A 20,230-nucleotide genomic window follows, 5' to 3' on the forward strand; every position below is an offset into this window, starting at 1 on the left:
TATCAGAAAGATTTACATTTAAAAGAAGGGAAATGTACGAAAGAAAAAGTGACGTTGATTTCACGGAAATTTGATGTGTTTTCAGGAAAAGGAACAAAGAAAATAGGTAACGTTACACAATAGAGTCACAGTTTGTGGTGTAACTACAATAAAGAGATTGTTAAAGTGTTTTTAGGCAATTTTTGATTATTTTTCAAAGAAATTCGTTATAATCCAGGGCCGTTTGATCCCGCGTTTGATGAACAGCATATTACATACACGGGTCGTAATTATAATAACAAATATATTCATTGCTCTGATTGAGAAAAAGTATGGGTTTGCCTAATGAGGTATAAGTTTAGAGCAGTAAAAGAAGATCGAAAATTTTATACATTGCTTTCGAGATTAAATGTGAAAACTGGCAATGACTGTAGATTCGATCTGTCGTTCAAAATGTGCCCCAAATCTTATAATTTCACTTTTTATTACTGAAAATATTATTATTGAAAATTCCCTTCTGGCCCTTTTTCATTGAAACACCCCCTTTTTTCTTGAGATATTCCTGTATCTCTTGAATGACTCTGTATTTCTTGAAACACCCCTGTATTTTTTGCAAACCCCTGTATCTCTTACAACATCCCCTGTATCTCTTTAAACGCCCCCTAAATCTCTTGAACACCCCTGTATATCTCATGCAACACCCTCTGTATTTCTTGAAACACCCTCTGTATCTCTTGAAACACTCCTGTATCTCTTGGAACACTCCTGTATCTCTTATCTTATCTTTTGCAACACCCTTGTTTCTCTTGAAAAACTCCTGTTATCTCGAAATGCTCCCTGTGTCTTTTGAAACACCCTGTATATCTTGAAACACCCCTGTATATCTTGAAACACCCCTGTTCAACTCTTAGAGCTTTTGACGTCATACAACGTCATATGAATCTGCTAACCTGGACAAACTTTGGTTAGAAAATACAAACCAAACTTGATCAGAAAGTTCAAAGTCAAAGTTGTGATTCACAGTTAAAAACCGTTATGAACGCTACATGCACCGCATGTTACCCCAGATTATATTTCATTCAAAATTGTGATTTGCAAAAATCAAACCCCTTTATAATAAAATATGGTCAAAACTTTATAAAAAACGAGAGAAATCACAAGTTTTCATCTTATCTCAATACTTTCAATTCTTCACCTTTGAAAGCATTAGAGACTTGTTGTTAAGGTAACCAAATCAAACAAAGATGACAGTCCCCGTATCTGATTATAAGAGCGATATTTTGTGAATTACAGTTAACGTTAAAACACTCATAATACCATCAGATAACGATCATAAATAACATGAAACTAAAACAGAAACTAACCTGCTTACGAATCATATGTGCTGTAGTCAGGATTTTTGAAATTTGATCGCTCGCTCACTTTAGTAACCCGCAAAGTACTAGACCGCAAGCATTACGTAAGCTTTTATTACAATAAAGTATTGATTTATTCAAAATGGCTGCTATAGAGTTCCTTAAAAAAAGAAGCTAAAAGTTGTGATAAATAGATTATTAGAAATTCGTGTTCAGGGGAAAAACTGGAAGGATTTTTAGTGAATAGCTCGAATTACCTATCAATAGACAGACAAGAAAAGGTCATTTAAATGATGCTTTTTGCTTTCCAATCAAAATAGATGTTTTTATAGTATTGTACAGAATACCTATTTTAATTTTGGTTTACGTAGAGAACGAGTATTATGACGCAAGAAAATTTACATAAGCTTGTTAAGTCCCTACAAATTACAATAATGAGGGAGTTAATCTAAAGAATTCTACATTTACTAAAAATAGACAAGGTACCCTGAGTATCAGATGTTAAGTTTTCAAAGAATATATTAACCTCTGAAGACCAATAATAGAAATTTTATCGCGCATGTGTCAATCTATTCACTGTAGAAAGAATCAAAGATGAAGAGCAAATATTACCTTATTAATGTCTATATCAGTATGCAGTACTATTTACGGATTCCCCAGAAACCTCCGAGGGTAATTGCAATGAGTTTCTTTCGAAAGAAATCTTTTACATGATCCCCAAATGTATAACAGTAATTACTAAACATTAATTATAAAAATGTCACTTTAATTGAACCGAAATAATAGACAGACTTTATGTTACGATTCTCTATCATTGACTCTTTTTGAAAAGCATTGATGACTTTTTTAAATGTGTTTTCAACGACGGGAATAAAAATATCAACTTTGAACCTCATCCAAGATCTTGGATGGTCGTCATGGTTACTTTTGTCTTCGTTGATTGCGTGCTGAATAGAATCTCGATTCGTCGGCACAGCGTCGATATATGATTTCGACCTGTGCTTTTCACGGTATAGACGAGGGTCATAAATTTATGAAATTTGGCTGAAATTTTGTAGTCTAGCAAGCTAGACGACTAATTTATACATAGTAGAAATAAAGCAAAAAGTAATGAGGGGAACAATTTTAGTCGTCTAAAAACCTTTGTGCACTAACTCCAAACAAAAGAAAAGTGTCAATATTGCAATTATAATTTTTTCCCGCTCAAAAAAAATCTTGAAAAAAAAAATGTGTGTGGATTTGTGTATTGAAAGTTTTTCATTTGAGTTGATTTTGTTTTGAGAGTTTGTTATTGTGCTTGATAAATTGTTTTCTCACTACGCAAGTTTCTGCGTAGCTAGCCGGGGTATCTATAAGGCTGGAACACCGGATTCTTCCAGTCGTTTATACAAACTAAATCCCGTATTATTACTATTAGTATTGGTATCATTAGTATTACACGCATTATAAACGACTCCAGTCTAGAAATTTTGGGGAAACAGTCTCTCTAAGGGTGGCAAAAACGTCAAAAATGGACAAACTTAAAAAAATAGTCTCTCAAGGCTCGCAAAAACGTCGAGGTTCGGTCTCTCTAAGGATCGTTTTTAGAAATACCCGTCATTTCGCAAAGCTAGTACCACCCCGATCTACTTGCAAAGGACGAATATCTTGCATTGATAAAATCTTCCACAATCAAGAGTATTTTGTAAAACAGTATCTTGTAAAACTATTCTTATGCTAGAAGTAATTCAGTCTTGATGGCTAGCCATCGTGGGCAGACATTCGAGAGTGATTTTCAAAGACTTTAAATAGCTTTGAAAATTTGAGAGTTACTCTCGGGTACCTAATAGCCGGGGGGGGGGGGGTTGGAATAAGGGGGGGGGGGGGGGGGTTGGAAAAAAAAATCTCAAAACTTAATAAGCGGGGGGGAGGGGGGTTGGAATAAAAATGTCCTGGATGGAAAATTTTTGAAAAGGAGGCTAATACAGCTGAATTAGGACAAAAAAGGGAACTTTCAAAAACATTTTGACAAAAAATAATAATTTGCAATAAGAATGTCCTGGGTGGAAAAATTTTCGAAAAATTAATTAGCGGGGGGGGGGACGGCTATTAAGTACCCGAGAGTAGATTTTAAGAATGAAAAAAAAAGAGAATGAGTGTTCAATTTCAAAGTGCTTTTGAAAATTTTCAAAAAAGAAGATTTCATTTTAGGGCTGAAAATTGACCAATTGAAAGATCAATCCCCTGTGGTGCGAAAATGAATCACCGTGTGCTTAAAAACCGCTAGCGAAAAAGTTTCATACGAGGATGGGAAAGTTCCGATTTAAGCGTATCATAATATAGATTTTGGCGTTTCAAATTCTATTTCATCTTAAATGTACAATTATAATATTCCTAATTACTGTAATTACAAAGAAGGTTCATTGGGCAAGGTGTAACGACACTAATAATTTATTGTTCCAAAATTATCGAGTTAAAGTCATTCTTAGCTTGCGTTTGACTCAAAAGCCTGGTAAATATATTCTGAGACCTGAATTTTTGAATATTGCATTTATTAGATTGACAAAACAATTATTTTCATGCTTTCCAGCATTATAAAATATCATTGATATTGAATTCCTCGAGGACGTTAATGGTGTTATTGGCTTTGCTTTGAGCTAATGTACCAAAAAGTTTAAGTTAATCAATATTTACATTCTAGTGTATTTGGTATGATCGATAGTAAATGGCCAAAAATGCCAAGTGTATGAAATCGGAATCACTTAATATTGACATTCTGATAGATCTGGTTGGACCGATCAACAGGAGGTTCGTAATCATGGTCATCAGTTTCATCATCACCATCATCTCTGGCAGGTGCACCAGGGTTGCCAGAAGGCGGCTCATGTTTCTTTGCATTTGATGGTGTTTTATATATCGTGTTCTCTTCGTCGTTAAGTTGTATATAAGAAGCAAAACCGTCTTCGTTTTGAGGTTCTGTGTCACCACACTGTTGGAACATCTTTCGTGAGGTTCCCGGTGATTGTTTTTGAATGTTCGTTGTTGGTGGTGATGCTTGTAATTTCATGTTTGATGGTAATGTCTTTGGTGCATTGTTGTTTGGTTCTGAATGTTTGGTAGGTGCTTGGTAGTGTCCTGTGGATGGTGATTTATAGATTGGTGTATTGTCCTCGTTGCTTGTGGTGATTGGTGGTGATTTATAGATTGGTGTATTGTCCTCGTTGCTTGTGGTGACTGATGGTGATTTGTAGATAGCTGTTTGAGGAACTTTGTATATTGGAGAATCTTTAGGTGGTTCATAGTTCTCATAATTATCATCAGTTGTGTTGTTAGAATCTCCAGGGCTGTCATGGATTTCTCTGGTATGTAAATCTTGGTATCGTTTAGAAGGCTGGTTTTGAGTTGGCAAACGAATGAAACCGCTACGATTGGACGCCCCTGAAGGAGTTTTGTAAATGACTTCTGCTTCAGGTTTCTGTTGTGGTGCATTTAAGAGAGGTTTTGAGCTTTGGTCTTCGGTGACTGGTTCATATAAATTATTTTCATCTTCTCGTTTGGTGTTTGGATGACGAGTGTACTCATTTTGTTTCCCATCACCATCTTTATGTAAAAGCTTTTGCAGCTTGGGTACTAGTTTATCTTCCATGGTTACTTGTTCTTCTTGAAGTTCATCGAGGAGACATTGGTTCAGTTCTTGCTGTTGATTGGTCGATTCGCCCCCATAATCCTCTGCTTCTCGACGTTTAGTCAATCGGCGTCGTCGTCGTTTCTTATAGCAACAGAAGTAGAGGAGGAAAACGACAATGAAAAGGAAGATGAAAATGACGGGAATGATGTAGAGAATAAGTTTGGGCGATGATTTCTTCTTGTGCGATGGTAACGCTGGCTCGACCAGATCTGTAATCGAGAATGGTAGGTTTCAGTATTTTGATCTCATTACCATAGCCTACTTTATTCTCTGTTTTAATAGAAGGATGAAACTTATTTTTTTACATACGATTGCAGTATGGTAGTTTGCATCTATTTATTTTTGGAGATCTGGATTAGAACTTGTTGCGCTCTTGAATATCTTAGGCGATGAAGTGCTCCTTGATAATCTGAATTCTTACGATGTTCATAGAAATAGAACGGTTATTTCATATTACCCCCTTGCTATATTATGCAAAGTAGTAATCATACGCATTACTGATCAATTGTAATTTTGACAGTTATTGTTCTGGTTAAGTCAATATTTCATAAGTAAGTTTCACTTTCACTTTCAAAAATTGAGAATTCAATGATGAACAATCAATTAAGGTATTAGTCGTATTTCATTCTGTCAGCACAATTTCTAAATGATTCAATTGATCAAAAGTGTCTAGCACCAATTAAAGCACTTTTCCCAAATGACTAATTTTCTAACTTTTTTCCTTTATTGAATTACGACATTGAAAACGTTGAAAACACAAAGTTCTATAGCTCTATAGATCACGAGTTAGCCAAGTAATATCGACAACAAAATGCCAGATATACCTTTTCATTCTAAAGGGTAACGAGACTCCTAAATAGGTCTATGCCGCTTGCAAGTTAATGTATTTGTCCTGTAGAAAGGTTGAAAATTATAACCAAAAGCAAAGAACTTACGATTAAGGTCGAGAACAACATCGATATCAACCTCTGTGTCATCATCACCCAGCTCCGTCACAGGGATCGTTTCTCCGGACACTTTTACCGGACATTTCTTATAACAACCAATGATAACACCTAAGGTGATGTGGGTATATAAAGTGTAACGATGGTTAAAGTGCAATATACCTTATAAAAGTCAGTTTTAAAAAAAACTCCCAACAAGGCCATGCTAGAAAACTCTTGTTTGGAATGAACTTTCATGCAGACCATTTCACTAAATTAATCAAATCCTCCAGCTAGTGAAACAGGGATGTTCCTGACTTTAGAGGAGAGAACAAGGTAGCTAGCATGAATACAACACCAAAATTGACCAATCATTAGGAATCTAACCAACCTGCTGATATGTCATCGTCCCAATCATTTTTCCCGATATCAAGATTAGGGACAGATTGAACCAGTTTCAACCAGCCAGCATATTCATCGAAACAAGTTGATTGTAAGGCAATCACCAGCACTGTCCCTTCCTTTGTCAACCTATTGGAAGAAATGATGTCTTGAGGTAAGCTTGCGTGGAGTATTTACGTTTTATCAGACTTATAACTGTAGCGCCCCTGTCTAAGTGTTTTTGAAATGACTTTTTTCCAACTGGGGGAAAATTTATGATGTTAAGTACCAGTGGGAATGGAAATCCTTTGCTATTAATGGGTGGGGCTTCAAATTTTGAGTCACAATTTCAAGGGGCTGAGGGGGGATAATTAAAGATTCAGCCCAAAAAATTCAATGTCTTCCTTCATTGGGTTCTTGGTTTCCCTCGTGCTCTGAGTCGGCTAGAAGATTGAAAAATAAAATAGTAACCTTGATGTCAGGGTTGAGTTCAGTTGTGATAAAACGCTGTCGTCGTGAAACGATGCAGGTCCGATTGTCGTGATCTCAATGAGAGGCGGTGTATCAGGGGAGGTATGTTGTATAGTGAGCACACTGATACCATCTTGCATGAAGAGGTATCCAGTACCGTTGACAGTAATTGTGGAACTGTCACCGACGAGATAACATCCAAAACTCTTCGTTTTGATGTCCACTGGAAGGAAAAGATATATAGTATATGACTCTACAAATTTGGTGAATCAGTAGTCACTCTGTAACCCTTGCTGGCAACTCCGTTTTCCTCACCGTGGATAGAATGTATGTGGTATGACAGTTGGCAAAAATCTCAAAGATTGGCAACTGAAAAAGACGTCAATTAAACTCTCCAGGTCTATCATAGGGAATACAACACGGATGCTGATAAAGTAAAAATATGACTTTATCATAAGTAACTAATCAAATCAAATCAACTTACCCACTTGACCTTGCAATAAGCCAACATAAACAAAAACAACCAAAGCCAAACCGATAATTTGCTTCCTTACCAGATACCTTGTCATCCTGAGTACTTAGAAGGATATATCCATAAAATGTCTCAAATATCTCTCTCTCTAGATCTTAGATCATTACTGTATAAACTGATCTTGACAGTCTAAATGATGAATAAGAGTTTCTATGAATTACAACCGCAAGAATGACGGTCAAATTATCTCAATTCTATGTTGACATGAATAACACAAGTTTCTCTTCTTTTCATCTCTAATGCAAGATAAACCAAACGGATTTCGTATTAGAGGTGTTTAATGTATAATATCATAGATGAGTAAAAAAGACCTTTTGATTAATAAACATATTCGATTTTACTCAGCAGTCTATACATGATTGTGCTGACTTTTTATTTGTCTTTGAATATTAAGACCCCATCCACTATGTAAAGAAAAGATTATAAGGTGACCTTATTTTCCCTTTTACATTGTCCTTACATTTGTATTGTAATACGAGGAGAGGATAGTGGCTTCAGGCGATTAATACTTAGCATACCTTTCTCTCGAGTTTTTGAATCTCCTCTATTTTCTCCTGCAAGCTTTCTTATTCATTGAGCCGTTATCATCTCCTAAGCAACGGAGGATAATTAATACCGTATTTAGTAAGATTCATTACTGGTACTAACCACCCTCCATTGAAGAGGTTTATCGTAATTTGGATACACAGACGGCGATATTGGATTACTTAGTAGCTTTCGTCAGGAGAATTGATCAGAATTATACAAGAATGAAAGTCATCTTTATCAATTATGAAAAGTCAAAAATGATTTGCTATCAAAACTCAATCATCATTTTCAACGAAGTATGTTTTTCCTCATCCCCAAAGACAAAAAGTTTCGATCAAAATTCAAAGAATTACTTAAAATTGAAATACTTCAACTCCACTTAAAGACTCCTCCCGGAACCAAAGACACCCCTGTCTCCCCCTGTCTCACAGCCCCGGTGGAACTTTTTTCTCAGTGAGGATAAAAGCCCTTTCGAAATCCCAATGGGGATAAAATTGTGTTGTTCTAAAGTTAAAAAATCCAGTGGGGATAGTTTTGGAGTGCAATTTTTAAACTTTGAATTTCGAATGAGGATGAAATCAAAATCAATATCTCAGTAGGGCTGAAATTTCAGGGTATTTTCCCACCAGGGACGAAATTTCTGCCAAATTTTCCAGTGGGGCTGGGGTCCCAGCGGGTCTGTGACACAGGGGTGCAATAAGTTTTGAAATATTTTTAGGTGACATTTCAACAAACTCGATCGTCTTGTGAAGAGCTCAAGTACCAATTTTAAACTAAGTACGAAGGTTGAACCCGCGACGTTGCGCACCGTAGCTTGATGCTCCACCTTCACGGCTAAGAAACTAAAATGTGTTCTTTAAAACTGACGGGGGTCTGGTATTGATGATTCGGGTAGAGCAATAAATTGAACAAAGTAACAAATCTTCAGAGACGTAGGACGTAGATGTTTTACAAAATAAGAATACTTTAGATTAAAAATTGAACTAAAAATTGGATAAAATACTACCTACAATTTATACATCATAAAAAAAATTAAAATACACCATTTTCTAAATCTTCATAGAGACAAATCGTTGAAAGTTTGTTTATACTACAGTACAGGGTTTCCTTTAGCATAAACAGCTTCGCTTATTTAAACCTTTTATAGTCACTTCGATTGTAGAGCGCCAGTTCAGCTAAAATTGGTCGCTTGTACAGATGAATATCAGTAATAGTTCCAAATAGTTGAGCAGTGTATAAATCTTTAGGCGCGTTCATTGTTAACTTTTCATCCATGTTGATTTCATAATATAAATTATGCAACACTTTTACCGTGTTGGTATTCCAACCCTCTCACCACTTCACAGTCTGCTTTACGTAAACACAAGTTGTTCATATACCTCACCCGCAGCATTTTCATCATTGCCGCCCACAGAAGACGCCTCAAGTGGGGCGTAAATGTTATCCGCCTCTGCATCCTCATAGCACGCTTCTTCCATCTCGACGTACGAATCTCGTTCTATATTTTGCGGGATGGATTTTGGTGCTTCAAATTTCGGAACACTGGAAGGAGCTTTGTAGATGACGGAATCTTCTAACTCCAGATAATTGGCAAATCGGGTATCGGATTCATCTTCGTCATCAGTCGGATTTTTCGGATTCAAACTTAACACTTCAGCTGAGATTTTGCGGAAAATATTCTGGCTCGATCCAAGCCCGACACTGACAACAGAGAGTTCGGTACTAGTGCGCAATCGCGGGCTGTATGATAACTCCGTCCCAGTCCTTAACCTGTGTGGCGGAGCAATATCGGATGCAGGCTGGTAAATACTTTCTTCAATCTCAGAAAGTGATGGTTTATTTTCAGTCATTTTGAAAACTAATGGCGAATCAATTTTCTCGTATTGAACACTCATCTTTTGCAGAGCTTCATATGTGTTCGGTAAAGCTGAAGGACGCTTCATATTTAGCCCGGCATACATACCGGACAACTCATCCGGTTCAATATCCTCTTGGCAGGGGGAATCAGCGGACAGCCGCTTTTTGCAGGAACCAAAAATACTTCCACGGTGTTTTCGTATACAAGCCATTGTAATGACACAGACAAACAATAAAATGATTGCGATTGGAGCGATAATGATGATGAGTTTCATGGTTGATTGATCTTTCATTGTTCTTCCTTTTTCACCTTCCCTTCTTCCCTTATCTTCCGGTTTTTCGGTAGTGGTGGTCATCAAATGCGATCCGTTATAACCTGAAAAGCACGTAATTTGAATCACAATTCAAATTTGGTTAGCAGGGGCGTTCAGAAGTAGCTGTACTTGAGATATACGGATATTTTTATCAAGACCTTTTGAGAACAGTAGTGTGATTCTCAAATGTTTCTCCTCAGGTCACTAATTTCGACGCCCCTTGCCACAACTAGCAGATGAAAAAAGAACGAAAAGGAAAAATATCTCCAAAATATTTTGCGACATTTATAAAAGGTGTTTCCCAAGTAAGAGGAAACATAGATCCTAATTTATCAAAGTTGCCTCCCAGGCTTGTTCTAATTAACACGCTGCTGCAAATTTCAAAAGGCTAGTTCTCTAAAAATCAACCCTTGAACTTCTTATGATAGCTACCTGGTAAAACGAAGTCAACGTTGTATTTCAACTCGTCATCATCTCGACTCAATTTCGTGAACGGTAATTTCCCACTAATGACGTAATCTGGACAGTAGCCATGACAACCAATCATTAGACCCGTATGGAAGTGAGAATTCCATTCAAAATGACCGACATTGAGTTTGGCTGCATACTTGATCATGTTTGGCCAGTTAGCGTAATTCAAAAAACATGCGTTTTGCGATACAATCACGACTACGCTACCATTTTGAAGCGCATTCTTTTCGAAGTATTTTAAAACTCGTATTCGGCGCCGTAAGCTTATAAGCGGTGTATTTATGCTGTATCGCTTAAGTGTTCTGTCCGGTGAAATAATGAGAAGATTGACTCCGGTTTTAGATAAGTTCCGGCATTCTTTTCCGTTGATTTTAACGGAACTGTTGGGCGTCCGTGAGCCAAGACAACCGGTAGATAAGGCTTCAATTGAAACTGGAAAAAAGAAAATAATAATTGAATTGAAATTGAATAAAATGAAATCATATAAGATGATAGGAAGAATTTTCACAGTAACACCTTTTATAGCCTTTACTTTTAGCTTTTTTATAAAAACCGATAAAAACAAGAGGTTCAAATTTGACCGAAATCTTAGGACAAATTACGAGTAAAGATTACTAAGGGTCGTATCAAGAACATCCAAGATAAATCCAATTAGCATTTCTTACAGGGAAGTTCGCATTCTGGTCTAGAGAGTACTACTTACCTACGGTGTCGTTGGGTGAGATGCGGCAACTCATTGTCACGTGTATGAAGTGAATAAACAGAAGTAGATAGCAACCATACTGTAATGTTGAAACCCTCTTCATCTTCGAATGAGATTTCTTCAATTTGTTACTCCAAATATATTTTCTTTTTGTTTCTACATTACGAAGTTAAGAAAATGAAAAAGAGTTTCTTTCTTAGCTGGGAGTGGAAAACTTCCTAAGAACAGGTACAAACTACTTTGATATAAAATTATGACAAAAACAATTGTCACACAATTTTCTTCGAGAGTCTGATTATTTTTACAAGCTTCTGTATTGCGTCACAGTGAGGCCGTTATTAATCGCCTTGAAAATCGATTACACTGCTATAGATTTGTTAATACTTGGAAAAGTCCTGATCAAGTTTTCAGTAAGAAACAACCGTAGTGCAAAGGTTAAGCATGCAGCTACGGCGAACAAGTTCGTGGGTTCAATTTCTGGTCGGGTCATACTAGAGACTTTGTACTTAGTAAAAAAATAGTAATTGATGCCTCGCTGTTTGATGCTCATCAATTAAAGAGACGGATCAAGTGTAAGTGAGAAATCCAGCATGAAGGAATAGAACGCCCTCCCCTAGATTTGGGTAGATAGTTATCGAAAGAGGAGCCTTCGGTAACCTCTGACCCTTACTTACTATGAAGGAACAATAACTCGAATAAATAGCAATTCTAAATCATTTTAAAATGTAATCTGTAATTTCTGTATATTCAAGTCTGCTCTTGTAAATCTAACACTCGTTTAATAAAAACTGCGATAGCTCAACTGTTACAGTGAGCAAATTTTCCCCGAACTTTTCTTTAAAACGCATAACAGAAAATCTAATTCTCTACTGATAGAGTTTAAACATAAAGGATAACATTTTATATCTCGCAGTCACGTAGCTCAAAAATCTTCAGGAATATTCATTAGTGGCCCTACAACGAAAATATTTCTTTTGATACTTACATGTTTTTTATAAGAACCAGTAGTTTAAATTGCACGTGTTCTTATTTTTTTAAATATCGGCTTATAGAATGTTCTTAGAGTTCTAAATAACCTTAGTTTATTCTATATCTAACTAAGAAATGAGATGAGCTTAAATTAACATTTTGAATGAGTTCAGGAATCTAAGGCCAGGATTTTTCTAAACGTATTCAGGTCAATGCTCAGTCTCATGTTCTTATAAAAAACACGTAGTAAAAGTATGAGGTCATTGTGTGAGGCTTTACAAACGTTATTTAAATACTGGAAAGAAAATTTAAAGCAAGGAAATGAATGCAAGGGTTTATACAACATATTTTGAGTCAAAGTCAAACTTTCTTTTCCGTTGACGTTATTGTGCGTTGTGACCTACATGACACCTACATATTTATTTATAAGAAGATCAATGAATGTTCTTAGAATTAACATGCTTTAATAATTTTACAGTTTTATAGTTTTTTTTTATTCTTACACTGGAATCTCTTGTTCTTGTAGCCATAAAAAACCCAGTTCTGTATATACAACATTTTTTATAAGAACCAGTAAATTTTTAATGCACCCGACAGTTCTTACTTTCAAGCCCCAAATTGCTATCATTCTTTCCTTAATTTCAGGGCAAAATTGGAATATTCTTGGCTTCGTACCCAATAGTTACTAAGTTGTGATTCATTATTTGAAGTATCAACTTTGTTAGATCTTTGAGATTATTTTCTGGTTAATTTGAGTCTTATTGTTTTTATAAAAAAGAGTGTATTTTAAAACCGTGTATCATGACCACTTCGTCAATAAATCTAGCCTGGAGATGCATGTTATGATTTCCTTTTTCATATACTGATGGAGAAATTATGAATAGCATGATCTGGGCTGAGCCGAGGGGTAAATCACTCGAAAAATTATCGTACACCTCTACAAAAAGTAAAAAAAAAGTCAAAAAGTCAAAGAAAAAGTCAAAAAGTCAAAAATAAAGTCAAAAAGTCAAAGAAAAAGATTCAAATAAAAGTAAAAAAAAAGTCTTGAAAAAGTCAAAAAGTTTCTTGAATGGGCGGATGGGTGAAGCAAAATTTATGGCCCGTTGGCGTTTTTGGACAGATTTGGGCGGAAAATGTTGGGCGCTCAAAGGTGGTGGGCGTTTTTGTTGGAAAAAGTCAAAATGAAAGTTTGAAAAAAGTCAAAAAAAAGTCAACAAAAAGTCAAAAAGTCAAATAAAAGTCAAAAAAAAGTCAAATGAAAATTCAAAAAGTCAAAAAGTATCGTACATCTTTTTTCAAGTGATTTACCCCTCGGGCTGAGAGTTTGAATTTCCCAGCTCCAAATGACAGTTGAAAACAGAGCCAGTCAATTTTATTCTTTCACTGGTCACACTTTTTTTAGAAAGAAACACAACTTTCAAAGCTTTTTTTAAATTTTAGTAAGTGAGGAATTCGACCTTCCTACTAGAAATATTTTGAGGCAAAAATCTGCCTCAAAAAATTTACAGTGGGAAATTCGAATTTAGCACTGTCCAAATTTCGGAAGTTGCGCTTTCTCTAAGAAAATGTGACCAGTAAAAGAATAACAAAATTTGATTGGCTAAGTTTTCAACCGTTAATAGGATCTGGGAAATTCAAACTCTCAGCCCATACCATGCTATATATTTCGCCATCAGTATATAGAATAAGAAATCATAGCATGGATCTCCAGGCTAAGGTCAGACCCGTCCTGTATACATCAGTTTATAAAAATACAGGACGGGTCTCCTGTCTACAATAAATCCTGTGGAACTTCATTTGCAAATATGGATACACCTGTATCAAATCATGTTTCAAAAAAGGGATCAAAGTCCTCAAAGATATTGCCATATGACAAATTCGAATTGGACATGACCAAGATTGAGCATTTCATGAACTTCCTATATTCAAATAAAAACACACACCAGATGAGATCAATTGAATATTGGAAAAATGATCTGGTGACGTCATTACCAATTCATTGATTCACAGTTTACCACTGTGTCAAAGCTAAAGACATTAAAGTTTCCAAAAAGTTACAAATTTTTAACTGTCAAAACTCGTAAAACCTGTTTTTCTTGCTTATAAAAATGAGTCAATAACTCAACACTAGATTTCCTGGATTTTTATCAGAATTTTGAAACCAGGACAAAGTCAACTAATTTATTTCTGTTGCCAGTAAGTGTTTTCATGGGTGATGGTCACGCTTCATATATAGCATTCATACAGTACTGACACCTGACTTTTTTAAGATGTTGAACAAACTTCCACCTCCAAATAAAACACTATCCAATCTCTGGCTTTACTAAAAACCCAACACAGTGCGATGCTTTATCATCAAATGAGACAAATGAGTAAATCTGCCTCTAACTTCCGATGATCATGAATATTTGTGGTGATGTAAACTGAATCAACCCATGTGATAATAAATTCAGTATCCGAAACCGAAATATGCCAACAAAAGGTGTAAATAAAGAGCAAATCAACCCTATTCTTTCAAAAGTGACCTCATCATAATCAAGAAATTTTGTCACCCCTCCTTCCCTTTAAAATTGATGTTTATTACTTTACAACGAACCAATCAGAATGGTTCATCATCTATCACATTAATGTTAAAATGTTTTGATTCTTTTTTTGTTTAAACATTTTATTACTTCTATCCGAGATTCTTATCATCATCAAATATTAGACCTTTTGTTTTTCGATTAACATTTTGATGACGTCATCATTTAGAGTAGGCGAATATTTGCTCTAAAGTTGATTTATGACCAGATAAAATTTCAAGTGCTTGAAGTATTCACATTACCCTCTTCGTACCCTCGCGTTTAATTAAAATCGAAACTCCAAATCTGACAAACAAACATACAATTTATGCCACCGTTCCAAATAGCAGTAACAAAATCGGTGCTAGCCCTTTCCGCGCCATCGTCAGATTTATCCGACATGCGTATTTCCACTCTATTTACTTTTGTCGGATATATTTCGACATCCTATTCCTTTGCCGCATATCGGATGTGTCCGAGACGCGCCTTTTGTCTTTTTAAAAGCCGCGGCAAATAGATGGAAATGATAAAATAAGGTATTGGCACGGAAAAGGCTAGCTCTGTCTATTTTTGTTAGATTTGAGAGTTAACACACCTCGAGTTATACTTTGGATTAGTTGGATCAATGAAACACCATACCAGAGGTGCCTCCCACAAAGGTAAAAAATACTCTGAAAGGAGATTACTTTACTTACAATCAGTGCCATAATATATTGGCACTTTTGGCTAATTTACCATTTTTTCGAAAATTGAAGTTTGAGCGAGAATGTCAATTTTTAGGCCTTCAACTTGATTTCATCGATTATTTCCATCTGGGAGGGATTTATTGGTTTCTAGGCTATATTTCAAGCCCTACTGGACCATTTTTGAACTTTTGGATTACAAATCGATTGTATTTTCAAAACATTCCGGTGAATTTCACTTTTGTGCCAAGTATTTCGTGACTGATTGTAGGTGCTCTGGTTGGAAAAACAGTGATTTGCAAAGCACTTTCTCCCGTGGGGGCACCCAGAGGTTGGAAGAAAAGGAAAAACGTTTTTGGGCAATATTTTCGGAAAAATCAGCCAATTATTTGTCTTAAAGTGAACAAAAGTATTCAAGAAAATGCACCCTCAAGGGTTGATTTTTCGCTCAAATTTACTCAAAAAATATTACTTTATCTTTGCAATTTATGGTTACAATTTTGAAAGCTTTTTTTTTAATGTTAGTTTTCAGATCGACTGCATAAAACCTTTTAACTTAGCACCCGAGTGGGCGAAACAAAATGCTACATATTAATTTTTCATATGACAACAAAATATTGAGAAATGGGGAGGTAATCGAAATATCGGACAACCTACCTGCAACCTAATTAACCCCAGTGGTCTAATTGATTTGACATGTAAGAGGATGACGTAATAGTGTCATCTTGAAATGTCATCTTAAAAAAATGTTTTGCTGAATCGTGTTGCTCTTTCGCTGATTCAAAAAACATTTCCAATCATTACACAGTTGTAAACTCATGACTTCAAGAGATCATTATGATAGACGGTCCTGTATTGAGCAGTCTAGGATTTGTCTCGTTAGAATCGTCTTTGCTATGGTTTATATCTGGGGGGACACTCAAGATAAGCCACCTACCATACGTTCAACCCTTAAGGGTCCCTTTTCCAAACTTCCAAAAGTGCACTGTAAGGGTCGAAATGAGCAAAGATGAGAAGAGTTGCACTCTAAACTCTAAAGGTGTAAAATTTAGAAAAATCTGGCCGTATTTTGCCTTAAGAAAGAAAAAAAAGAAAATGCACCGTAACGGTCGATTTTCGCCCAAATTTAATCAAATTTGGCTAAATTCTCTCTGCACTGTAAGGGTCCGATTTCAGAGGCATAATTTTGGACCACACGTACGGTCGTTTTTAAATCGAGCGCCCCCTGATGGTTTATACTGCCTGCATACCCTGAGTATCAGAGGTTAAGTTTTCAAAGAATATATTAACCTCTGATGACCAATAATAGAAATTTTATCGCGCATGTGTCAATCTAATCACTGTAGAAAAAATCAAAGATGAAGAGCAAATATTACCTTATTAATGTCTAGCAGACTGTATCAGTATGCAGTTTTACTATTTACGAATTCCCCAGAAACCTCCAAGTGTAATTGCAATGAGTTTCTTTCGAAAGAAATCTTTTACATGATCCCCAAATGTATAACAGTAATTACTAAGCTATTAATTATGGAAATGTCACTTTTAATTGAATCGAAATAATAGACAGACTTTATGTTATGATTCTCTATCACTGACTCTTTTTAAAAAGCATTGATGATATTTTTTGTTGTGTTTTCAACGACGGGAATAAAAATATCAACTTTGAACTTCATCCAAGATCTTGGATGGTCGTCATGGTTACTTTTGTCTTCGTTGATTGCGCGATGAATAGCATCTCGATTCGTCGGCACAGCGTCAATATATGATTTTGACCTGTGCTTTTCACGGTACTGCCTGCAAGTTTGCGATACTGGCGATCAAGTGCGTTTGTCTGGCGTGAACCACAAGGCCAGTGCACTTTCACCTCATCCACGATGTATTGTGGAATCGATACCTAGCACGGTCACTGACAGGCTTCTTGGGTTTCTGTCTACCCAATTCCCCTCACATGACATGGGTTAGCCCGGGCGATGGTACATTCACTTGCCAAGTGAATCATAGTATAGAGTGGGAATCGAACCCCAATCTCGTGGACGTAAGTCAAGATCACTAAGCTACTTTTTTTTTTATTTATAAGTAATGGCACGAACATAGAATACAAACACTAAAAGGTTCAGCCCTCCCGCAAAGAACCGCTAGATTATACCACCAGGAGAGAGGAACCTTAAAAAAGAAAAACGAGAAAAAAAAACAATAGAAAGGTAAGGAAAAATTAAACAAAAAACAAACTAAATGAGCATTGTGAACAATCAAAACAACGGACCCTCGAATCGACCGGTATCTTACTTTGGATAAATTTTACGGTTATGCTTAATATATCATGGTTTAGGTTGTTACTAAAATTCGAATCCCCAAAGAGAAGTATTCTGGAAAGTATTCTTGGGTTTAATGGTAGCAGTGATATGTCAAGTTTAAGAAGGCTGTCAAACATTACATGTCTATCATCGGAGAAATCAGATCAATGCATCAGAAAATGCTGTGTTGTTTCGATAGAGTTATTTTGACAGTTGCAAAAAGGATCAACTGTGTCTGCAAAATTGTGTCTGAATTTATGTTAAGGTTAAGTAGAACCACACCTCTATTGTCATCAAGTCTGAAAACCGAATTGGCATTGGGTTTGAAGAATCTGAGTATCGCGGTTTTAAAAAGAGAGATCGAAGGAAGATTTCGTATGTTCTCGTCCAGGTTATTCCACTCACTGATAAAAAAAGGAAAAAAGGAAGCACGATATCGTTCGGTTCGACAAAAGGATGGCACAAAAGGAGGTCTAATCCTACGTCTTCCACCAGCATCCTCATCTTCATCTTCATCAACCTCCTCCACCCTTTGGGGAGGAAGGATATTAGAAAGATAAGTAGGCGTAAAGCCATTAATTATCTTATAGAAGAGAATAAGTCTGCGTCTTAGTCGCCTGTCCGCTAGACTTTCAAGACCTAGCTCAAGATAAATTTTTTTCTCTAGATGTCCCTCTGAAACATCCAGTTATCGCAAGACAGGCATTGTATTGAGTTGATTCGATTTTTTCAGAGAAAGTGGAATTACCGGGACGATCACATATCTCCATAATCAAGATGTGGTCTTACATGGCCTTTGTAGAGATAGTTCCTGGGAAGGAATTCGCGAAGCCGGTTGATGAGACCAATACCTCGATTGACTTTTTTAATTTTTTCATCAAGATGACGATCAAAGGCTAACTTTTGATCAAGTATGAGACCAAGATGTTTTTGATGATCTTGAACCGAGATGGGTAAATTGTTGAATGTAATTACTGGAGGATCTAGGTTTAGAAGGATCAGGGTTGAAGGACATCTTCCATTGATGAGCCCACTCATTAATCTTCTGCAAGTCACTGTTCAGTTCTTGAGAACAGCGAATCTGATCAAGAATCAGGGAAAATAAATTAAACTAAACTAAACTACTGCGCTATTAAAAATACACCTATAATTTACCTTACACCAATGGTAACATGGGGTTTCAAACCTTGTACGGAAATTACACTTGCTAATTATGGGTAATAAATACCATTCTTACGACTTACGATCCAGAAGTTCATTCAACAAGCAAATAAAAACATTTCCGCTGAAAATGAGAATTTCCGAATGATTCGAGGAGACGAACCGAACCTCAAAAAAAACTCTGTAGAAAGTTGATCGTGGATAGATCTTTTCATAAATTACGTCACGAGCAACGCTTACCTTGTTTTTTTACTTTCTATGGTAATTGATTCCCAGAAGAACTCAAAGAACTTGAGACACAGAGAACTTGAACATTTAGGCCGTGTTCAGATCTGAAAGTTTAAGTTTAAGGTTTAAGTAGTACTTTGTTGATATGGGGATTCAATTATAATCACTTTTCTTTTGTCATCATCGATTTGCGATCTCGAGGAATCTCCTTTCCTAACTTGAAATCATGTCATCTTCTCTCTTGAGATACTTTGAAACAAAAAAGATTTCAGGGAATCCCTCTGCAAAACGCTAATTCGTGTTCGTTTAAGCCATTACTGCTAGAGATGCTCCGAGCGTCTCTAAGTCATAAATTTCACGTTCTTTTTTCTTCATTTACAAAAGGAGCATGCTTTTCACTTGCGAATTCTGATTTCGTCTATTCAGAAAACTGTAACGAAATCGTAAAAACTTTTTTTTTAAACCAGAGGGTGATTCCTTTTTAAACTTTGGTTTAACTAATGAGGAGCGTGCCGTTAGATACAAAAGGAATATAAAAGAAACATGTAGACCTAATTGCTTTAAACCTTGGTCTGAACACGACCTTAATGGTGTGAAATTTAAAGCAATTATCAATTTTATTACACTCGCAATTTGTTTTGATTTTATGTTTAGCAATTATGACGTCATTTCAGTTTAGTATCATTTTTAAGTCTCTAGGGTAATTATTCATTTTGGTAAAAGCGATGTGCAGTGAAATTTTCTTGCTCTAAGAAATCAGTTTTGAATGAGAGACGTGTGAGAAAGGTTCTGTGTGTTGACGCATTTTACACTACTCCAAGAAACTTATGTTAAGTTATGCTTGGGAAAGCATAATTCAAGTTTCCCTTTACAACAACAACTTTGGTGGTCCATGCTGGTAAGCTTCTATCCTTTGTTTGTTTCTCTGCTTTTTGCTCCGACATTCCGATCGTTTTCTTAATCACTGATAGGTCGATTTAGTTCAATAACATCATAACTTGACCAATGAGAATGATTCGAATGTTGTAAGAATTTTTGAAAGAAAGCCGTAAAGATAGTATGGTGCTTTCATCAGATGTTTTCATCAGATTAAAATTTAAAATGATTTCCTTGATCTAATTTGATCAGACCTCTTGAAAGCTCACAGGAAGAC

The 20,230-nt window shown here is 36.0% G+C and overlaps 2 protein-coding genes across 2 annotated transcripts; both read right to left on the reverse strand.

The window, feature by feature from the left end:
- Positions 1-3,657: 3,657 nt before the first annotated feature.
- Positions 3,658-7,674, reverse strand: LOC136798802 (uncharacterized). The gene is made up of 5 exons (XM_067055475.1): positions 7,261-7,674; positions 6,777-6,999; positions 6,316-6,455; positions 5,937-6,056; positions 3,658-5,210 (listed from the first exon to the last, which is right to left on the reverse strand). Exons 1-5 carry the CDS (start codon positions 7,343-7,345, stop codon positions 4,072-4,074), a joined length of 1,707 nt encoding a protein of 568 aa, XP_066911576.1. The 5' UTR covers positions 7,346-7,674; the 3' UTR covers positions 3,658-4,071.
- A 1,103-nt stretch (positions 7,675-8,777) lies between these two features.
- LOC136798803 (uncharacterized) lies at positions 8,778-11,366 on the reverse strand. Its single transcript, XM_067055476.1, has 3 exons — positions 11,182-11,366; positions 10,440-10,910; positions 8,778-10,069 (listed from the first exon to the last, which is right to left on the reverse strand). Exons 1-3 carry the CDS (start codon positions 11,282-11,284, stop codon positions 9,189-9,191), a joined length of 1,455 nt encoding a protein of 484 aa, XP_066911577.1. The 5' UTR covers positions 11,285-11,366; the 3' UTR covers positions 8,778-9,188.
- Between the last annotated feature and the right edge of the window lie 8,864 nt (positions 11,367-20,230).

The sequence above is a fragment of the Clytia hemisphaerica genome, unplaced genomic scaffold (assembly GCF_902728285.1).
Source record: "Clytia hemisphaerica strain Z4C2 unplaced genomic scaffold, Clytia hemisphaerica genome assembly, whole genome shotgun sequence".
Taxonomy (NCBI): Eukaryota; Metazoa; Cnidaria; class Hydrozoa; order Leptothecata; family Clytiidae; genus Clytia; species Clytia hemisphaerica.